The sequence below is a fragment of the Centroberyx gerrardi genome, chromosome 20, assembly GCF_048128805.1.
Source record: "Centroberyx gerrardi isolate f3 chromosome 20, fCenGer3.hap1.cur.20231027, whole genome shotgun sequence".
Lineage (NCBI taxonomy): Eukaryota > Metazoa > Chordata > Actinopteri > Beryciformes > Berycidae > Centroberyx > Centroberyx gerrardi.
Genome location: NC_136016.1, coordinates 8031725 through 8052611, shown reverse-complemented (window position 1 = coordinate 8052611; position 20887 = coordinate 8031725). Strand labels below are relative to the sequence as shown.

The 20887-nt window shown below is 41.4% G+C and overlaps 2 protein-coding genes across 2 annotated transcripts; one reads left to right on the top strand and one right to left on the bottom strand.

The window, feature by feature from the left end:
- Positions 1–3884: 3884 nt before the first annotated feature.
- Positions 3885–8187, bottom strand: ghitm (growth hormone inducible transmembrane protein). The gene is made up of 8 exons (XM_071907838.2): positions 8053–8187; positions 7173–7275; positions 6709–6820; positions 6454–6595; positions 6158–6266; positions 5719–5907; positions 4739–4910; positions 3885–4625 (listed from the first exon to the last, which is right to left on the bottom strand). The coding sequence occupies exons 1-8, from the start codon at positions 8182–8184 to the stop codon at positions 4538–4540; spliced, it is 1047 nt and encodes a 348-aa protein (XP_071763939.1). The 5' UTR covers positions 8185–8187; the 3' UTR covers positions 3885–4537.
- A 1335-nt stretch (positions 8188–9522) lies between these two features.
- On the top strand, positions 9523–16709 carry LOC139918465 (carbohydrate sulfotransferase 3-like). Its single transcript, XM_071907859.2, has 3 exons — positions 9523–9803; positions 13966–14181; positions 14402–16709. The coding sequence occupies exons 2-3, from the start codon at positions 14102–14104 to the stop codon at positions 15627–15629; spliced, it is 1308 nt and encodes a 435-aa protein (XP_071763960.1). The 5' UTR covers positions 9523–9803; positions 13966–14101; the 3' UTR covers positions 15630–16709.
- Positions 16710–20887: the final 4178 nt, after the last annotated feature.

Sequence of the window (20887 nt, the reverse complement as noted above, 5' to 3'; positions counted from 1 at the left end):
TAAGTGTTTCTTTGTTTGTAAGAACCCCAACCAGTAACACATTTGGCTCCTGTTGCTGGGTTTTTTAAAGCGTATTAACCACCTCAATTCGTTTAGTCACATGTGTCAAGTCCCACTGGCCTAAGCTTCCCATGCCCGCACTCCTTGGCAGCTCTCCGACCAAGACAAGCCTGAGTCGCATTTGTGGACCACTGATGCTCTTAGCCAAGAAGCCTCTTTTGGCCTTTGCAGTCCACTTTCCCTGGTGAACCCAGTGACCCGTCAATCACTACACCTCAAAACACACAACTACCACCGATCTGTCCCGTGGGAGGGGACCCACATCGTTTGATCTCGAGTTTTTCGGTGATCTGTATGACGCAGAAGGCTACTTCATATTTTCAGCTCATATTGGTTGAGCATGACATTTTACGGTACGTGTTTATAGCAAAGCACTGTCAAATTTTGTGAGAAAGCTCCCTGGTATGTGTCATTTGCAGCTTAAAAGTAGGTGTCATGTGAGTGCACATTCGCCTCAGGTTCAGCAAGGTGTGTGTTAACAATGTTGATTTAGAGGTGTGGTCACGTGCGCTTCCTCTATTCACAGGTATAAAAATAGTCTTTGACGTTCAGTGACACACTCATGCAACGTACCGGCTTGCAGCCAGTCAGAAACTTGCTCTGTTCTCTAAAATAAATGCAGAAACCATGGGCTTTTGCTATGTTTATAGTGGAGGTTGACAGCCATTTTGGTTAAACAGCAATAAAAAAATATTGAAAATGAAAAGCGAAAAGGTAGAAAATATATATTGATAAAAGAATAAAAATACCGATTGACTTGCTCAAGAAGTATACAACCTATAAACCAATCAAAATGTGAATTGATAACTGTACTGTACAGGTGAAAGCCTATATGTAAGCCTATTTGTATAAGCCTATATATACAGCCTATATATGAAACTTAAGTCTGTCTTGGATTATGCAAAAGGAAGCGCTTACAAGGGCAGAGAAGGGTCTCTGAAGGTATTGTGGGTCAGTGTGGGAGAGCTGTAACTACACACAACAACAACAACGACAACAACAACAACGAGGCTGGGTTAACAAGTTCTGACTTATGACTCTGAACTTATCTAAAGTCCCTCTCTGTCACACACACACACACACACACACACACACACACACAGTCAAATCTAAATTAAGCAGTAAAAACCTTGGACCCCAACCCAATATTAGTCATCAATCTGAAAATGACTGACAGAGGGCAACTTTTATCCCCAGTAATGGCAGATCTCCGTATGCTGAAGCTTTTCCCAATCTCATCCATTATTGCCCTCTTTATCCCTCCCATCTGCAGCATTTCCAATACACATTATATAACTGGGCGTATGAATCATACGCGCCCATAACGTGAATATGATCTGAGAGATTTGGACACTGCCTGGCAGCTGTGCTCCACGTGTATCTTGCCTTAATGAAGCACCTGTATATTTACAGATGTTAGCATCTGTTGCAAGTGCCCTGGTTTGGAGGTTTAATTTTAGAGGAGCGGCCAGATGGTGGACAAGAGGATTACCACGCTAAGCCTTTGTCATCTGCCGCTACACACTGACGGTTTATGGGGAAATACGAGGTGGACCCCCGTCTGTCCCTCACTGTCCAGTTGGAGTAAAAATGTTAAACAAAATATGTAAGTTTAAGATTACTGAGTAGCAGCAGTGGGGAGGCTGGGGGTGTTAAAGGAATAGTTCACCCAAAAATGAAAATTCTGTCATCATCTACTCACCCTCATGCCAAATGAAACACAGGTGAAATTTGTTAGTCCATATAACACACAGGGAGGTTGCCAGCACAACTTCGTAGCAGCCTTCTCCAAAACAACTGAAGTCAATGGGGACCGGTTCTTTAGAGTTCCAAAACAAAAACAGTCAATCACACTGTGAATAGAAAGACCTATACACCATGATTTGTTGCAAATCAATCAGCTGTAGTTAAGATTTGCACTAAATTATGGTGTAAATATAGGTCTTTTTGGAACTCTGAAGAACTGGTCCCCACTGACTTCAGTTGTTTTGGAGAAGGCTGCTATGGAGTTGTGCTGGCAACCTCCCTGTGTGTTATATGGACAAACTTCACCTGTGTTTCAACTGGCATGAGGGTGAGTAGATGATGACAGAATTTTCATTTTTGGGTGAACTATTCCTTTAAGGACAGAGTTATGGCACTGAGACTTCCTCCCATAGACTTTAGACACCGCTCATAACAATTAATCTTGTTAGCTGCTGCTCTGATTGTTGTTTTAGTCTTAGTGTTTAGTGTTAGTTCATAATGCAACTGAATTTATCTGTAATGTACATGGCAAAAGTTTGGGCAGCCATTACATTCCTTATAATAACTAGGCTACCTGCAACTCAAGAAATTATTATTATAAATAGGTATTTTTCAACTAATTGAAAAGTCTATTTAATTTACAAATTGTTTTTCTAACATTATCATTCTGCTGAAAATTAGGGCAATCTAGAAAAGGTCAATTTTTTGATCTGGTGTTCAACAAAGATCGAAGTAAATTTATGAATATTTTGCTGCAGGCAATATGCTTTTCATGTAATAATTGAAAATACTTAGCAGACCAGAAAAAGGAAAGCAGAGTTTAATGACTGATAAAGAATAATAAAATTAGAGGAGGCAAACCTCCTTTATGAATTGATTAGAATTGTCTAGAATTAGGCCAAATTTATGATCATATTAAATCAACTTTATTCTGCTCATAGAGTGAGACCACAACTGCAAACATGCATAATAGAAGATGCATTGTATGCTGGTTAATCAAAAACAAACAAAAAATAAAACATCATGCCTCACATTTGATATTCAACCCTATGTGACGTGACCCACATCTATTTTTTATTTTTATATTTCTGTTGTTGTTTATTCAGCAATGGGAAAGATCAGAGATCATATAAAAAGTCATCCACAGCTTTACCTGAAGATTACTTTTCGAAATACATGTAGGCTACACCTGATTTACAATTTAAAATGTATTTGGCTGGGTAACTCTGTACACACACCATCCATTTACAAATCACAAGTTCCTCATGAGTTTTAGCACACGTCTGGTTCCCCACACCTCTCTGATACGAGCCTGTCAAGTCGGCAGCCGTATAATTAAAAAAGTAACGGTGCCATGAATTAATGTCTGTGTAACACATTTGACTCCCCAAACCCCCATCCACCGAATCACAGTCCTTTGGTTAATACTGGTCTATGTCGTCAGAAACACAAATAAAAATAACCCAACCGCATGTTCATGACTTTTAATCGTCTTAAAAGGTTGAAGCCTCCTCCAGGCTGCCTGTGGGCTATTTATAAGAAAGAATATTTAGCAAAAAAGCAAAACACTGTTGAAGTGAAATGAGAGCTGAAAAGGGCATGACTAGGACTGGGATGCCATTTCAAAGAGGAGTTAAGAATGTGACACTGGACTGCAAAAAAAGAAATAAAAAGTAGCCTGCTTAAAAAAATACGTCATATGTTGAAGATGCATCCAACCATTTCAGAGCTCTGTGCTTTTAATCAGGAGTCATGTAGTTCAAATGTTGCATATGGTGCTAACATTAAGTCCAAATACATTAGGTTTTTTAGCCCCACTGAAAACAAGGCCTAAAATAGTATGTATGGAAATGATAAATGACTTCAGGGACTGTTCATGGGAACAGCATTACACATCAGAAGTGAGTGATTAGATAAACTCAAATAGCATTATAGATTCTATAAAATGCAGCCCAGTAGGATGATTTAATGTAAAAAACAAAACTTTGACTCATCTCACATCTGTATTTATGCAAACGCTTCATCCTGCCATCACATTCTCCCCCACAATGAGACAACAGCAACATCCAATAGAAAACTTCATTTTTGACTTGCTTTATTGAATGATTCCATTACTGAAATTACTGTAATTTTTTTTTTTTTACAGACACATTTATCCTAGTGCCAACCTCTTTAAGCCCATCACAGAAGTGTACTATCAATGCATATTGAGGAAGTAGGTACAACATAATAATTTGTTGTACTGTGTATTGTGATTCTGGGGCAGTCTAAGATTGACATATGGCATTTCTGTGTTCTGTGCATATACCAGATATTTCAACTTTTTCTCTTACCAGAAATGGGAACCCACAAGTGAAAATAAATAGACAGAAAACATAAGGAACAATATAAAAGACGTCTGAGGCAGGCCAAGTGATGCCAACAGATAGATTTAACCCCTCTGCATCCCTGGGATAAACCAAATACACCACTCCCAGAATTAAGATAACAGCATCTCTCTTAGAGCGTTATCAATGTATGACAATTTGTCTTCTTTACTTGGATATAGTACAATATGCACTAGAAAGTGCAATCCTCTTCTTCGCACAACAGCAAAGCATACATGTTTATTTGCCAGTTGGATTGGAGTTTAAACTAAAAGATAACACCTGGTGTATGCTGCTAGTAGCAGAACATGACTTCGCTCAACTCTGTGGAAGGTAAAACTAAGCTGAAGTGAGACGGCTGCTGTTTATTTCCTTCTGCTGCCGCCGCCGCCAGACAGAATCATCACCAGCCTCATGAAGATGTTCAGTGTGTCCATGTAAATCCCCATACACCTGTGAGATAAGATTAATTAACTATAAGATTCATATCTTATAACATAACAGAGATTATATCATCATTATTCAACTTTCCAGTGCACTGAAATGTTTTTTCTGGAGTGACTTACGCATTGATGGGGTCATATTTCTGAACGGCATATAGCGGGTGGGTCTCTGCCCTCTTGATGACCTTCTGTGTATCGTAGAGGAGGAACAAGCTGAACAGGACCAGGCCTCCATAGACAGCCACCGAGTACAGGCCGGCTCCGAACGCTGAGGTGGGCGGCAGGAACATGGATCCTGGAGAAGACAGGAACACTCACTGTGAGACTGGCAGGTTCTGTACAGTCATGGTGTATTCATGATCGTAATGTATAGACCTAATAAATTAGCAGTGTCATTTGAATGTGATCTCAGCTCTCTGGCTCCCTAGTTGATCAGCTACCTTCATCTCTTCTATGGAGAATACAGCAACGTTTGGCTACTTGGCTTGCTAATAAATGTTGGCAATTGAACTGTTAAGAAACATAGCTTGCAGTCAAGGCAAAAGATTTGTCTAAAAGCCCCAAACTGGAATACAGTTATGTCCTGAACATTTTCAGAATTGGAGCCATTGCAATAATGGTACATGTGTGGCGGCCATTTTTCTGTCTGAAAAAAATGTCTACACCTAGGTTTTGATGGACAAGGAAAATGATAACCATCATCATGTAATGGCAAATTCAATGATAATGTGTAAAGAATGAATTTTTTTTACACAGTATCATTAAATTTGCCATGACGTGACCTATTTGGCCTGGACTATATTATAAAATATTAAATACACACCTAGAAGCACTGCTTGTACAACAATGTGATTGATAAAATTGAGTATGTGTTACAATCATAAAATATTTAGCAATATATCACCATACATCACTGTATCGCAGCAGGCCATGCAAACTAATTGATGAAGAACCCAGAAGTTCTCCCAACATGTGACTCATTTGCATGCAAGAGGAATGCTGGGTGAAAAATAACAGCTAAGGTGTGAAGATGCATAGTTAGAGTACATTTTTTACTTCCGTTTATTAATTCGTTACTGCATTTGAAACTGCATTATACCAACCAAGTGAGGAGGCGAAGACCACTCCAAAGCCGACAGCCAAGGGCCCGCCCATGTTGAGGAACTTCTCGCTGGGGGCGCACATGGCCACAGTGGACAGACCTCCCACAATGCCTGCTGTGTACCAGGCTGCCCGCATCATCAGAGGACCTCCCAGGAGAGTGAGGGGGGCTATAACAGCACCCATCACACCTTGGTAATAAAAAACAAAAAGGTCAGTGAATTCACAAACCAAACAGATTTCATCAGTTAAGATCACTTTTGTTCTTTACCAATGAAATAAATCTGAGCGATAGGTCAGATCTTTCCAAAGATTATCAAATACAAGAGCAGCTGATATTTTCTGGGCCTATACATCACTGCCCTCTAGTGTTAACTTGAAGCAAGTACAGGGAAGAGATATTATATGAGTTTGAATAAAGGACAACATTATCTGAAGTACCTGCATGGAGCATCCAAGCGAGGTGTTTAGGCATTGGGCTCTGGTCATATGAAATGGACCGGACCAGCATGCCAGCACCAATCATGGCTGCAAAAGTTGCTCCAATTGCCTGAGTTAGAACATGACAGTCATATTAAATATCTGAGAATTAATCTGAAAATGTCAAATACTTCTGAGCCACTATTTGAAAGTTGATTTGAAAATAAAAGGAATGGTTGAAATATGGTATGGTGAAGACTTCAAAAATACTAAATCAGACCATGATAGGTGTAATATATCAGAGTTATAAGGCTTACTATCCAGGATCCTCTCATCATCAGACCCATTAGTGCTGGGGTCCTGCTCACTGCTACAGCCGACAAGGCTGTCAGTCCAATGCTGCCTGCAAAGTACATGTAGGTGGAGTGGATCCTGTCCTTCACATACTGAGGCCAGATCCTGCACAGAGTAGAAAGGGAAGGTGAAGGTGAAGCCTTTAGAAGATACGATACAAACACTTTCTAGTGATCTGAGCTTCAAAGCAGATGCTGGTACAAAAAGCTGTTACTCACACTGCTTTCTCAATGGCACCGATTTCATTGGACATGCCGAGTCCATAGTAGCAGAGGGCACCAAGGCCAATTGCTGCACCGCCAGCCAGGATCATTCTCCCCATGCTGTCAACTATGGACACAACAACAACCATTTATACACATGCCATTGCAGACACACTTTTAAATTAGTTCATAACAGTTAATAATTGCACTATAGAATAAAACTAACTACTAGTGTGAAGGATAGACAGTGTGATGGTCACAAGTTAAATGTTTGATGTATGATTCAAAAGAAACTGTAGCATTTGAGTTCAATTACAGAACAGTTATCTAGTTTGGTCTCAAACCAGGCTTCAAGCTATGTGAGCTTATCATACACTGACAAGATTAGCCTGTGGAAGGACAAGTGCAAGAGGCTGGAGAACATGATAATATTATATTTTTGATAATTAATACGTTGATATGTATGTATTGGTATTCACTTCTAATGGCAGTATCTGTCGCTGGCTCAAAAGCTGCTTCCTTGAGCTGGTCTTTGGATGCCTTCCCACGGCGGAACCCAAATCTGGCCTTGGTGGAATAACCCTGGTGAAAGAGGAACAAACATCACATCAATTGCAAATTTTCACTGCTGATTAGGCTCTGTATCATTCGGCTAGAAGTCCAAGCCCAGCCTATCATCAAAAATGAAAACAATCAGAGTGAGCTAAGCAATAATGCTGCATAACAAATAACATTTCTACTAGACTGTATGTAGTTACCACATGCAGTCACTGAAAAATATCCACAGTCGATCGGCCTTATGTACTTGCAAGGTGTGGACATACCATTACTGGGTTTGTGTATTTGAAAGAACAATTAAACCACCAAGTGTATGTGCTAATGTTTGCCACCTTTCTTTTCATATGTCAACACCTATATTCAGAGTGAAGCATGGCAGCACTGATCTAGGATCAGTTTTGACTTCTGGATTAATGGGATCATAAGAACGACTTGATCATTAACCTTTTATAGTTTTGTATTTACATTTCCCATTTACATACATGACCCATCTATTACAGGACAGCTGTCTAACTACTAGGCCACCCTACTGCTAATTACTTAGCTCCTGCTCAGTGCCTGGGCTGACGCAGTTAGTTAAGACTGAAGCATCTGATGTGCCACAAACAATATGCACTTCACATAGCAAAATGGAGAGGAGAACAGAACTAAGTAATTGTATGCATGTGCGTGGTAGAAAAATCTCTCCACTTCCAGATACTGTTGGTAGGCATGGTCAGAGTGTTACAGCGGGTGCAGCACTTAAAAAGTTTGGCAACATGTAAGGACATGTACAGTATGTCAGACTTGTGGTTGCAGTACCTGGTGAGGCTTGAGCAGCGGTGGACAGGCCTTCAGGGTGGACGTCCTCAGGGCCGGACTGCCCTGTGCCAACATGGGACGGAGCCCAGCGACTGGGAGACTCCTCAGGCATGCTAGCCTCGCCACCAACATGGTCAAAGTGTTCTGGTAACGTTAACGTTATCAGCCTGTTCACAAATTAACACAGTGCGTCAACTAACTGATAGACAGTAACGTTGTATCATCACATCTCTCGCTAGTTGTTACGGTAAAAGTTAAGAGCTAGTTAGCCAACAATCAATTATGGTAAGTTAGCTTTTGACAGTGGCAGGTTAGTGGAGAAAATAACGTTAACAGTGGTGGGATAGCAGCTAATGTTAGCTAGCTAGATATACGTATATTCCTCCAGCTACATCGTCTTCGGAAAGTTTTATTTAAGCCAAAATCAATGTGTCAAAATGTATTCTAGACGTCTATTTATTACAAATATACACAAATACGTAGCTGTAAGTTACATACCGAGAGAGCAAGGTTTGCCGTTCACCTTTCTGGATAGAAGTGCGCAAGTTACTGACGCAATTGTTTTGCAACCTTCCTGAAAATTCTCATTCAGTGCGTCATCATTAAGCGACAGATCATGGGAGTTGAAGTTCAAGTTGGACTACTCTGCACTTTACTGTACATCATATCCTATCACATTATGATGTTCAAGTTTAAGTTCATTTATTTATATAGTCCTTATATATCCCTTGTCTCAAAGGACTGTACATAGAATGAGTCTAACTAGATCTAGCCTAACTGATCAACAATCAATCGCAGAACAGAATGATATAAGACAAACACAAGGAAGCAGAACAAAGCACAAGACAATATATCACATCATATCATACTGTATATAAATGTAGCCTAATGCAATTCTTGTTTCATACCTACCCTCGTGTCTCCTTTGCCTTATGGGTTATATGCACTCTGGTGATTTTTTTAGGTTGCAATTTAAGGCTATAACAAAAACCCAAATGCATTTTAGTTCTTGTTTTTCCCACTGCCCAATTTCGTCTATAAATAGCACTAGACACATTCTATTCTATTCTACAAACCATAGCCTATTTATGTAAAAGTTGAGAGGCACAACCTTATGCACTCCACTAGGTGGTGTGCTTTTCTCTCTCTCCTTTCTGTGGTGGCTATCTGAGGCGTAGACAGGCCTAAAGACCTAAAATAAATTACAATAAAATTATATCAATATTAATAACAAAACATGTTATTAATAACCCTGACATAGGTTTTCGCTCACCAGTTTGCTTTGTTATCTGTTATAACCATGGAAGTATTATATTATAACAGGCAAGAGTCAGGACAACTTTGTGTGAGGGGGGACGGTGTAGTGCGCCTCCTGTGTGGGAGCTCCGCTTTTTTTTTTGGACCAAACTTTCCCATGTGATTCATTGACTGCAGACTTGTCATTCAGTTCCAGTGGCTCAGACTAAGCAGCGGGCAGAGGAATAAGAGCCTGACCTGTGCCTTATCACTCCGAACTCTTTAAACATGTTTCCATCTGTTCCCGAGTTCACACTTGGAGAAAGTAGCCCACATACTTCGTTTGGATTGGATTTTTCGGTCACACAAGTGAACTAGTCCTGCGAAGTAATGGAATTAATTTCTACCTGGAGTCGCACGGTGAGGAAAGGCAGATCAATTTACCGGATGATATGATGCGGGATGCCATCAGGCACACAGGAGTCCTCTACGACTTGTTGAGTCTCAACACAATGGTGGGTATACTGGATAACAGACATGTTGTTACTTGCGGAAAGAATAGTAATCCTATAATACCTTTTAGAATGATACTATATAATTAACAACGGAAAACTATAGGCTACACGATATCCTATTGGGATATTGCAGGAATATTAGGCGATACACTATAGGAAATAAAAAAACAACAACACAAAGTACGATAAAGTCACTATAGAATCATGATTGAGCACGACGCACACACTGTAAGTCCCTATAGGCATATATAGGGATTTTTCGTTAGGGGTCTGTATATTAATTGGGAGGCGCTGACTTCAGCTTGCCTTAGGTTTTTGTCCTGTTGACCTTTAAATACAAGGGATCCCATTGCTCTAGAAAGAGTAACCAATTCTGCATCAAATAGCACTGGAATTAGTAGCCTCAGCTCTCCCATTTCCCCTGTTTCTGTTCCACCTGTCGGGAAAGTTTGTGACTTGACAGCAAACAACTTCTGCTTTCTGCTTGTGCCTGCAAAACCACTGCTGTGGACTGTGGACAGTGTAGGCTTGCATGTTTTTTTTTAACTTGAGACTTAAAAATACCCTTTATGACCCCTGGATCTTATTCCACTGACCCTTACTATACCAAGTACAAAATGATGGCATTGTCCCAAGCATATTCTATCAGTATCCAGATCTTGCCTACACTCTGACCTTAATTAAACTTGTCAGCATGAGGATACTGATATCCCCCCCTTCTCTCTCTCTCTCTTTCTGTCTCTCTCTCTCCCTCCATGATGACCCATGATTGTCACAGACTACTGTTGAACTGCCCCTTTTGATGTAAGACACAACCTGCTCTGTGAGCATGCTTCCCACATGCTGCACCACACTCTTGAAACAGCAGTATACAACGACAGTATGCCATGTCAGTGCTAATTTGGAGGCAACAAACATCATTTATCGGAAAGGCAAATTCAGTTGCTCTTGTTAGGTGTGCTCCTGTAATATGGTTTGGTCGGATAAGCTACTTTCACACCTCTTCAGAGAGGAAGTGAAGCAAAAACAAATACAATTTTCTTTTTGCCATGCATCTGTATGTCAAAAATGAAAATAGTGCTTTTCTAATAGCAATTGTACTGGATCTTGTATTAGATTTTGGGTGTATGTAGCCTACACATACAATACCCATACAATACCAAAATGGGCTTGGCTGGCTCATTGAATTTGCCTTCATGTGAGATTTACATTAAATAAGAGGCAGCTATTAAAATCATTTGTAACAAGGTGATAAATGGTGCAATGGTGGTTTGGTTATGTGCAGATGATCAAACGTGTCACATGCCTCAGTGGTTTGTGAATATTCAAAATGTCAGCTCATGGTCTTTTTACACAGCAGGAGTGTTTGGTGCAATAAACTGAGATAATTGGTGTGGATCTAGTTTTCCATATAAATGATGAAATCTCAGACCACATACAGTGGGCCTATATGTTCTTGATGAATTGTTGATCTAGCTTTTTTGTTTGTTTCAAATCATATATGGAGATAACTATCTAAAACAGCTAAATACATACTCCATCCCATAGCTGTAACTAGTGCTCTTGCACAAAATGTGTTCACTTTTGCAGAGATCTGTCACGCAGAAAACAGAAATCTCTCACCCAGGAAACAGAAATCTTTCACCCAGACAACAAAAATCTCTCATCCAAAAAAATAAAATAAATCTCATTTAGAGAACAGACAGCTCTTACCCATGTCTTACTTATGAATTTCTGTGTCTTGCCTACTGTTGTACAATAACTTAAGAAAAAAAATGGGCAGAAGAAATACGCAATATCGTAGCTCAACCATAGATTTCCTCAGATCCCCTGTAGGTTTACTCAGACAGATGTAACTCTATTTGCACAATGTTTAATGTCCAATGAGGAACCTCTCAGAACTCATTCACTCATTTTCTTCTGGTAGGATACTATGTTTCCAATTGTAGGACAAGTAACATCTAGGAGCTTAGTCACTGACCCTCTGATGTGTGAATGACCCAGGAGTTTATGTGCTGGGATCTCAGCCCAAAGGGGCTTTAGAGTCTCCGCTGTGTAAGAGACCTTTGTGGTTGTGGCATGCGGCAGGGTGGTGCAAGATGGAGCTGATTTTTCCTCTTGGTGAAAGCGTACCTCAGTGCATGGGCTGTTCACCCTTTGATTACACACCATTCCACGTCAACAGTGCTCTATTGGAGCTGCAAACTTCCCATTCCCTCTCAGAGAATTTCGCAGGCGGTGTCCAACCATTCCCTGTGTTTAGAGTGCAGTCATTTGGACTGGCTACAGTGCTCAAAATTGGCCTGGGACAGAAGTTGCAACAGGATGCGAGAACTGGACCTTCAGACGTGTTGAACAGAAACTCAGAGGGATCCAGGCTCATCAGACTGCAGAAAATGATGCTCATGTATCAGGCTTTGGAGGAGAGCTGGCAGCTTTCAGCTCTCACTTCCTACACGGTGCTCGTTTCATGTGAAACACAAAGCTACCTTCCTGTAGAGAGTGAAAAGCTTGGTCTATTGGTTGTAGCTCTGCTGATTAATAGCAGCAGTCTCACTAATGGTTTGGCCCTGGGGCTAGACATATAATCCTTTAACAGTGATCCATGAGAAATCACAGACACACTCAGGACTGTCTGTAGCACCTGAAGGATACGGTAAACAAATGTTTTCACTGACCCAGATGTCTGACGCAGGATAAAAGCGAACTCAGACCCTGACTGTGATCCAACTTTCTCCGCTCTTCTTAAGCAGTTGTTGCGATTCATTGACAGCTTCAGCCTAAGCATTTTAGTGGGCACATACATCAAAATGAAGCTTTTCTAATTTCCTCAGTGTAGAGGCTGTCTCATTTATTGGACACCCTTGCCATGTTATTGACCTTTTTTTTTACTGGCAGGATTCTGGTTAAATCCCAAGATTAGTCAGGGATCTGAGCCAAGCTGCCATTATCTCAAAGGTAACCTAATATTAATCTTTCAGGAATGGGCAGGATATCCCCCAAATAGTCACCATTAAATCTGTCCTCATCTTCATTTAACTGCCCACTGCCTGCCAGGTAGAGGCTTATTATTCAGCAGACTTCAGCAGAAGTATTGTGTACTGTATACCTTGCAGTCTTATAGCGCCACAATCTATGGCTCTGTGACAAGCAGGTTTTCCCCCTCAATTTCTGTACTGTGTACTTATACCTCCTAGTGTTTGCCTACGTATCCCCCCTCACTCCCAGTGAGTGTTTTAGAGGCACCGTGGTATATTATGGGGGAGCAGCAAGCCATTAGTCTATCACCAGATGGCCTCCTGTACCAGTAGCCCAGTCATGTCAGTGAAGGGCTCTGTGGAAAAGATCTCCTCCCAGTGTTGACATGGAGGAGCAGCTGGCAGATTGGACAGGCTGTTCTGCCTACCTCCATCAGTGGGATAGGGTTATCACACCAACCCAGACAGCACCAAGTTCAAGGAAACACCACTGCAATTGTGGAATTGCACAAAACGGTCACAAAATTGTTTTTTTTTTTTCCTTGTTGGAGTCTGTCACTTAAATTTCACTAGCACCTTCAGCGTTGTTATTCCACCCATTTTAACTAACTGCTACAAAGACAGACTCATAAACATTGTTTTCTCTATGTGTACCAGCCTTCATGGTGCATGGTGGGTGGGCATGTTCCTGAAATGCACTGGTGCACTTAAAGATAACAAAGACTTCCTCGTGGGAAGGACTGAATTAGATTCCAGTAAAACATTCAGCCATTTCCTATTCTTACCATCTCAAGATATGATATTTTTGTCTCTGAGAAAAGGCCTCCATCTTTTGGTTTTGCAAAATATAGTACACCAATGTTGTGCAAGCGTGCACAACAAAGCGTGCAAGGAGTAGGGTTAGAGTGGGGGAGGAGGCAAAAGAAGGAGAAGGGTTTTGTATGGCCATGTATGGATTCCTTTATTGTTATGTACACTACAAGCTGTCTAATCTGACTAAGCATCACAGGTTTTTATTGCATATGCAAGAATAGGCTTTTAACTTCCCCATTCTATGACTAGTTAAAAGAAAATTTTCCTAAGTGCTCTGACAGAAAGAATTGAGACCAAGTGCGTGTTACTTACAGCCATGCACAAATGTGCAAAATGTGTGACTGACAGTTTGATGTTCATTTCATTTACAGGATGAAACATCGTCCACGATGGGGAATACAAATAACTGGAAGGCTATTTAAGAAGGCAACTGGAGTCTTGTAAGATTGGCAGAACCTATTAAGAAGCAGTTTGTAACAGCATATCCAGGCACAGCTACATCCAAGAATGAGGATCAAATACACAATATCCATTGTCTTTTTTGTGGCACTTGTTATCATTGAGAAGGAAAACAACATTATCTCAAGGTAAGTCCATTTCAGTGATCAGTGGAATGCCTTTGTGTTTTCCAGCAGTTTCACCTAAAGCCTTTGTGTTGCACCTATCTCTTTCAGGCTTTAAACAGCTATTTTACTAGCATTCCTTAAGGAACACAAAATGGTTGCAAATGTCAAGCTAAATAATGAGTCTTTGGTGTTCTTACCTTTGCAACATAATGTAACGCTGTGATTCCTCCCACACTTTTAGGGTGTCAGATAAGCTCACCTTAAAGCAGACCCCCCAGACCCCTCTGCAGCCCAGTGGTTCCTCTCATGTTTTGCTGAAGCACAATGCTTCCTTCACCACCCTCAGCAAGCTGCACCCTGCCTTCATGCTGATGAAGCGGCGCCTTGAGAACTACACTGAGCACCAGGAGCTCACGGCCAGGGGCAGGAAGCACATCCTCCTGCTGGCAACCACCAGGACGGGCTCCTCCTTTGTGGGCGAGTTTTTCAACCAGCAGGGCGACAACATGTTCTACCTGTTTGAGCCGCTGTGGCACGTGGAGAGGATGCTGACGCTGGAGACCGGAGGCACCAATGCCACGGCGGCGGCCCGGGCGTACCGGGACGTGCTCCAGCAGCTCTTCCTGTGCGACTTCTCCCTGCTGGAAAGCTTCATCGACCCCCTCCCCGTGGACCACGTCACCACCGGCCTCTTCCGCAGGGAGTCCAGCAGCTCCCTGTGCGAGGAGTCGGTCTGCAGCCCCTTTGTCAAGGGGGTCTTTGAGCGGTACCACTGCAGGACCAGGCGCTGCGGACCCCTGAACCTGACCATGGCCTCCGAGTCCTGCCTCCAGAAGGAGCACAGGGCCATCAAGTCAGTGAGGGTGCGTCAACTGGAGACCCTGCGTCCGCTGGCCGAGGACCCCCGTCTCGACGTTAAGTTCATTCAGTTGGTCCGGGACCCTCGGGCTGTACTGGCCTCGCGCATGGTGGCCTTCGCTGCCAAATACAAGAACTGGAAGCAGTGGGCCATGGACGGGGATGTACCCATCGATGATGACGAGGTGAGGAAGCTGAAAGGGAACTGCGACAACATCAGGATGTCTGCCGAGGTCGGCCTCAGACAACCGCCGTGGCTGCGCCGGCGTTATATGCTGGTACGCTATGAGGACATCGCCCGGTTCCCAATGAGGAAGGCAACGGAGATGTACAGGTTTACCGGAATCCCGTTCACTCCACAAGTGAAATCCTGGATCCTAAAGAACACACAGGCCTCCAAGGAGGCCAGTGGTGTGTATTCTACACAGAAAAACTCCTCAGAACAAGTAGAAAAATGGAGATTCAGTATACCTTTCAAAATAGCCCAGGTTGTGCAGAAAGTCTGTGGACCAACATTGAAGCTGTTTGGGTACAAATTTGTAAACAGTGAAGAAATGCTAACAGACAAGTCCATCAGTTTGATAGAGGAAAAGATGTTCAACTTTTTATAGAGATTGACAAACATGAACTCTGAACCCAGACAGGCAAAAACAACCGTTGGGAAAACTCTGGAATGACTGATATTTATTAGGGACTAGTAGCCTTATACAGAGAACAATATATTTTCTGATGGTGTGCTATTTAAAGTTTATTACTATTTAAAAAATAGATTGATGAAGAAAAGGTATTGTTGAACAGACATACATACTGCCTTTAACTATTAAAAACAGGTGGTTGAATCCATGTTGAAACCTCATATATGGGTATAGCATAGTAAAAAGAGGTTGCTGTCTTTATTTTGCACTCATGACCACTTTCTCACTCCAACTCAAACTGTATCTGGGGCTTGTATTGCAAGTCTGTCCCAAATTTAATTTGAACTCCTTAGCAAATAAGGCATAAGGGAGATAACTGTGTGCTTGTGAACAGTGATTAACAGTTTCAAATGCTTCAGGAAACTTTGATTAATTTTCTTTTTGTCCAACAAGTCCTGAGCTAGCAACAGAAGCAGCTTTTATACCAAAGAAACTTGAAGTGAAATGTAATACACAGCCAAATGAATGAGTTGCCTTGTATAGCAATGCTCATTGCAGGAGAGGAAATACCAATGTTTTGCCATGTAATTTCTGTGCATAAGATTAAGAAGGGATGTTGTTTCATGCTAATTTATTTTTTTCTTCTGTTTGCTGAAAGGTCATTACGACTCCAGCTTTGAATGTGCTCCACAAACTTCTTTCCCCCTGCAGTGGGCACTTTTCTTGCACATGTATACTGTAGGTTGCTGTACATGCATGTTTTCTAATTGGCTAGTTGTTTGAAGTTGTCCTCGCGACAGTGTCAGGACCCATTCTGTAAAAACAGATGTTTACAGTGCTACTGTACTGTATGCAGACATTCCAACTGCAGCTGGTTTGCAGGATTGTGTGAGGTTTGTCGGCAGGTCTCTGTCTGTTGACACAAGTCTCTTGGCTGGTGATAAAGAGGCCCTGATACTCTGGCCTGCGAGACTGTTTGTTGATATGCCGGTCTGTTTCTTTTGCATTTTGTTTGTTACAATAAAACTTCAGTTTCATTAACTGTGAAAATCTCAATTTTTGTGAGGTCTCAATTTTGACATTATAAGAATATCACAAAAATAATTTGGGCAATACTATATACTATATATTGCTACTTGTTATCTTGTCTGGTAGGGTTTCACAGTCAGTTGGCATGAGCAAAACTTCCTCCTTTTTATCTTTTTTAATGATCATTGCAAAGTAAGAGAGACTAAGCAATGACATAATAAGCAGAAGCAAATTACTCAAGAATGTACACCAGCCTGGGTGTAACAGTGTATACACTGTCACTTTAGTGTTAAACAAACTACAAAAGAAAGGCATTCATTGTTCATTTATTAGTTCTGGTTGTGAACTACCATCACTTACTCACTACAAGCCTATTTATTATTTGTTTGATTGGTTAACTGAAGCAAGTGTCTCTGCCCTCTTTAGTCCTATCCGCACCAAATGTTTAAGCTTTGTGCAAACTGACAAGCTTGTCTTCGAGGAAGCAAGGAGGAAGGATAATGTGGAGGCAGCTGCATGACTTGCAGTGTGTTTACCACTGTGCGGGCCCAGCTATTTAAGTCTCCAAACCTAGCAATTACCCCAACTTTACATATAATGTGGTCCAAGTCATTTTCCTCCACCTGACCCCACCCACCTACAGAAACCCTGGGAGGCTGTAGTCTCTCCCTCGCTCTCTCTCTCTCTATGTGTCTCTCTCTCTCTTTCTCTCTCTCTCTGTTACTCTTTTACACATAAAAAAAACAGTGGCTATTTCGTGTTCACATTTATTCATTCACTAGTCTCACACATTCCTATGCCACCTCAATGCACTTCCAATATGTTCATTCTTATCAATAAGTCACATTATATCTGGTGAGGTTCAGCCGGTTGTTTATTTATCTCTATTTTAACAATGGTGTCGCCACTTCTGCAGAGTCTGAGTGAAAACCTAATGAGGAGAAGCCGGGCATTCATAAACTCTTATATTGGAGTGGCTTTATGTGGGACGTGTGGAGGGTGGAGTCACTGTATGGTCGGGGCAAATATAGAATAGAATAACCACTTTCCACTGAATTAAGGCCTTCTTCCCCCCTTTCTGCAGTAAACTGAGGGCACTTAGGTAACCCCACCCTCCTGCCCTGTTATATGGTGCCCTGCCACATCAACCATGAGGGGTTTGAAATATGCAAAACAGCCTCAGCCGAGGCGCAGAATGATGCCATGCTGGATCTGTGACACACAGACACAAAATTGAGGTAATTCAGACGTGTCTCAGAGCGACACATAAAAGTCATGCTGTTGCATGCGATAATGACGGTGGCTGGGCGAAGAGGAGGCATAAATCTAAATACACTGTAACTCATACTGAGGAATGCCATTCATAAAACTCAGGTTGTTGCATGCGATAATGACTGAGGAGTAGGCACACGATCTCAATGCATAAAACTCTTGCTGCATGCAGTTGATGAGTGAGGAGTAGACAAATAAAGTTTTCTAAATTCATCTGTCAGACAAAATTGCTTAATAGGAAAATTACCCGTATAATTTTCACTCGTATCTGATCATTTCCTAGCTGCACCAACAACCTATATAGATGATTTTCCAGTGCATATGCTGTGTCAGTAGATGTACAGTTTCATTACCTTCATGTGTTACCTTCATAGGTTCCCTTTTACTTTGAAACTCTGTTAGACACCCCAACATTTTCCTCTGAGCATTGTTTATAGGGCCCCAGCAAACTGTGATGCCATAAGCTTTGCATGGGATGCATTTCTTGGCCAGTATCACGCTGCTTCAAATAAAATGCTGGCAATAAAACCTGTTTTTCATCAGCATTTTATGGCACTGGATCAAATGTCTTGTGAGCTACTGTCTTGCTGTTACCATATTAAAGTCGGGCACATTTTATTTTGAGCTTCAACAGGAAATGGTAACCTGCAGATTTATTGCTCATGGTATTTTTTTCTATGCAGACAACCATAGGTAGTTAGTAAGATCAAAGATCGGAAGTGGTTTCCTGTCACAGTTGCACTGATGCAATGGCTAAACTGTGTTGCAGTGTGAGGAGTGTGGCCACAGTTTCTAAACCGGCTTCCATCAAATTAGGATGCAAACCAGAGGCCTCAGTTTCTGCTATACACAAATGAACTTGACACAACCTTATCATTGCAGTGCCAAAGCCTTATCTAATGTCTGGTCATCTTTCAGGAGAAAGTGTATTTCTGTTTCATCAGGCTGTTTCACAGAATACACCCTTGGGCAACACTTTATCTGATCATATCAATACATCTGTAACAGAATTTCACTGGAGCATTATCTAATATCTTTACATTTCTGTGTGACATGACATCTGATTTTTTTTTTTAGTGCACCCTGCTGTGGCAGACCACGCCATTAAAAACCTTTGACAGAAAAGGAAATGGCTGCCCATGAAACGGAAATACAATTCACATAAACGCTCTCCCTCTCTCTCTGGATTTAGATTCTGCAAAACAAGTGAAAAATGCCACAGAGATGACATGTGGGTTCTGGATGTGGGCAGTGGCTCAAGCTGTCTGACCATTACAGCCACCAAAGTATGCGTAAAGAAACAAAATAGCAATCATTGTGATGGCTGTGGTTGTTTAAGAAAAAAAATATATTTTAACCTTACAGAGCGGGAAGTGATTTTCGTCTTCACAATGAGGACAGTCAGGATGTCCTCCACAGACTGTTAGCCAGTTGAATACACAGCTGAAAATATTATGAAAGAACTTGCTTAACTTAACCTGAAGAGAGATGTCATTTGCTTGGAGATGCTTTAGGTTTGCAGAGGGCGGAATGACTAAAAGTCCCAAGAAAAGGACTTGTGACATGTGATACACACCAGGGATTTTCCACCCAAAAACAATGTAATCTTTTACTTCCCTACTTGGCTTTCTTGGTTGGCATGTGCTTTCCCTGGTTTCCCCTTTATCATTTTCATTATGAACTCAGTGTTTATGTAAAGTATTGCCACCCCCTCCATCCAGTCCCATGAGAAAACATTTTTTGAAGCATTACGCTTGCTGTAAATTTAGATATCCATTCTGGTTTGAAACAACAAGGATGTAGGGAACCAAGTGAATAAAATCTGTCCATGGTTCTAGTAAACTAGCATGACAGTTTGTCATAGTCATGGATGAAAGAAAAGACCAAATGACCTTACTGGGAGCGTATTTGGCTTTTGACTTTAGTTTAGGGAACGTCCCCCGCAAGACGAAGAATGGCTTTGTGGGTGAAGGGGAAGAGTAGTGTAAAGCAAATAACTGAGGTTGGGTCAGCAGGTGGTGCAAAGAAAACAAGATAACAAGGCACTGCTCTGCTTCCCGCTGAATAGGTGTCATTCTGATATTTACTATTCCTTTTTCCTCCTAAACACACACTCTTGATGCATGTATTTTAACCTCAGACTCACATTCCTTCCTCAGAGTTTAAAAAAGCATGTGCTGTAGTCTGGGCCCAAATAAGATGTCTGTTTGCTCTTGTGCCATAAATTAACTTGTGCTGCGCTGAAAACACACAACATTTACAGTTTACCGCTTCTATTTGCCTCAGTGTGTAATAATGACAATGCTGAGAAACACACTTTCGTGTGCTTTTTCTCTGTTTAGGCCTCTGCTTCAGGTCAAAGTAAGAGGCTGGGCAAGGATCTGTGTCATGTTCCTGTTTGAAGTAACTCGGGTGTTGGGGCATTAACAGTTATGTTGCATTATATATGCAAATACAGTGACTTGCACAACCAGAATTAACAGAATTAAGAAAGCAAAGACTACTTAGAGCAAAAAGAAATAGAATTACAGGTTGAACACATTCTGTATCCTTGGAACTTTGGGTAAAATCATCTAAATAGCGCATATGAGTATAAAAACAATATAATTTCTAAAATTGCTGTGTTACTACAGTACTACAAGACTTAAAATAGACTCAGGTTTCTCAAGTACAAGATGTGCAGCATTTGCATTTTGGAATGAGTTTTGTGAAAGAACTGTTTCCTCAGCCAGTTTCTGGTGGGGAACACAAAGCTTCAGTCTTCCCTTACCCTAAGAGCACATCAATACCTCCTTTTGTGTGAGCACCAAGCGAGAGTGAAGAGGTCTTTAAAAAAATTTAGAACTACTGAATAGATCACGCCATTTGTCCCACACTGCTGGCACATTTGGCGATGCTCCAAATACCGAGTAAGTGCCATTCTACTGAACTAC

Bases quoted from the DNA above. Each gene is read 5' to 3' on its own strand.
- ghitm (XM_071907838.2), bottom strand. From the start codon at position 8,184: ATGTTGGTGGCGAGGCTAGCATGCCTGAGGAGTCTCCCAGTCGCTGGG. The intron at 6,821-7,172 runs GTGAATACCAAT...TTGTGTCCATAG, and splicing joins GACAGATACTGCCATTAGAA to TTGACAGCATGGGGAGAATG. The intron at 4,626-4,738 runs GTAAGTCACTCC...CTTATCTCACAG, and splicing joins AAATATGACCCCATCAATGC to GTGTATGGGGATTTACATGG.
- LOC139918465 (XM_071907859.2), top strand. From the start codon at position 14,102: ATGAGGATCAAATACACAATATCCATTGTCTTTTTTGTGGCACTTGTT. The intron at 14,182-14,401 runs GTAAGTCCATTT...CCACACTTTTAG, and splicing joins GAAAACAACATTATCTCAAG to GGTGTCAGATAAGCTCACCT.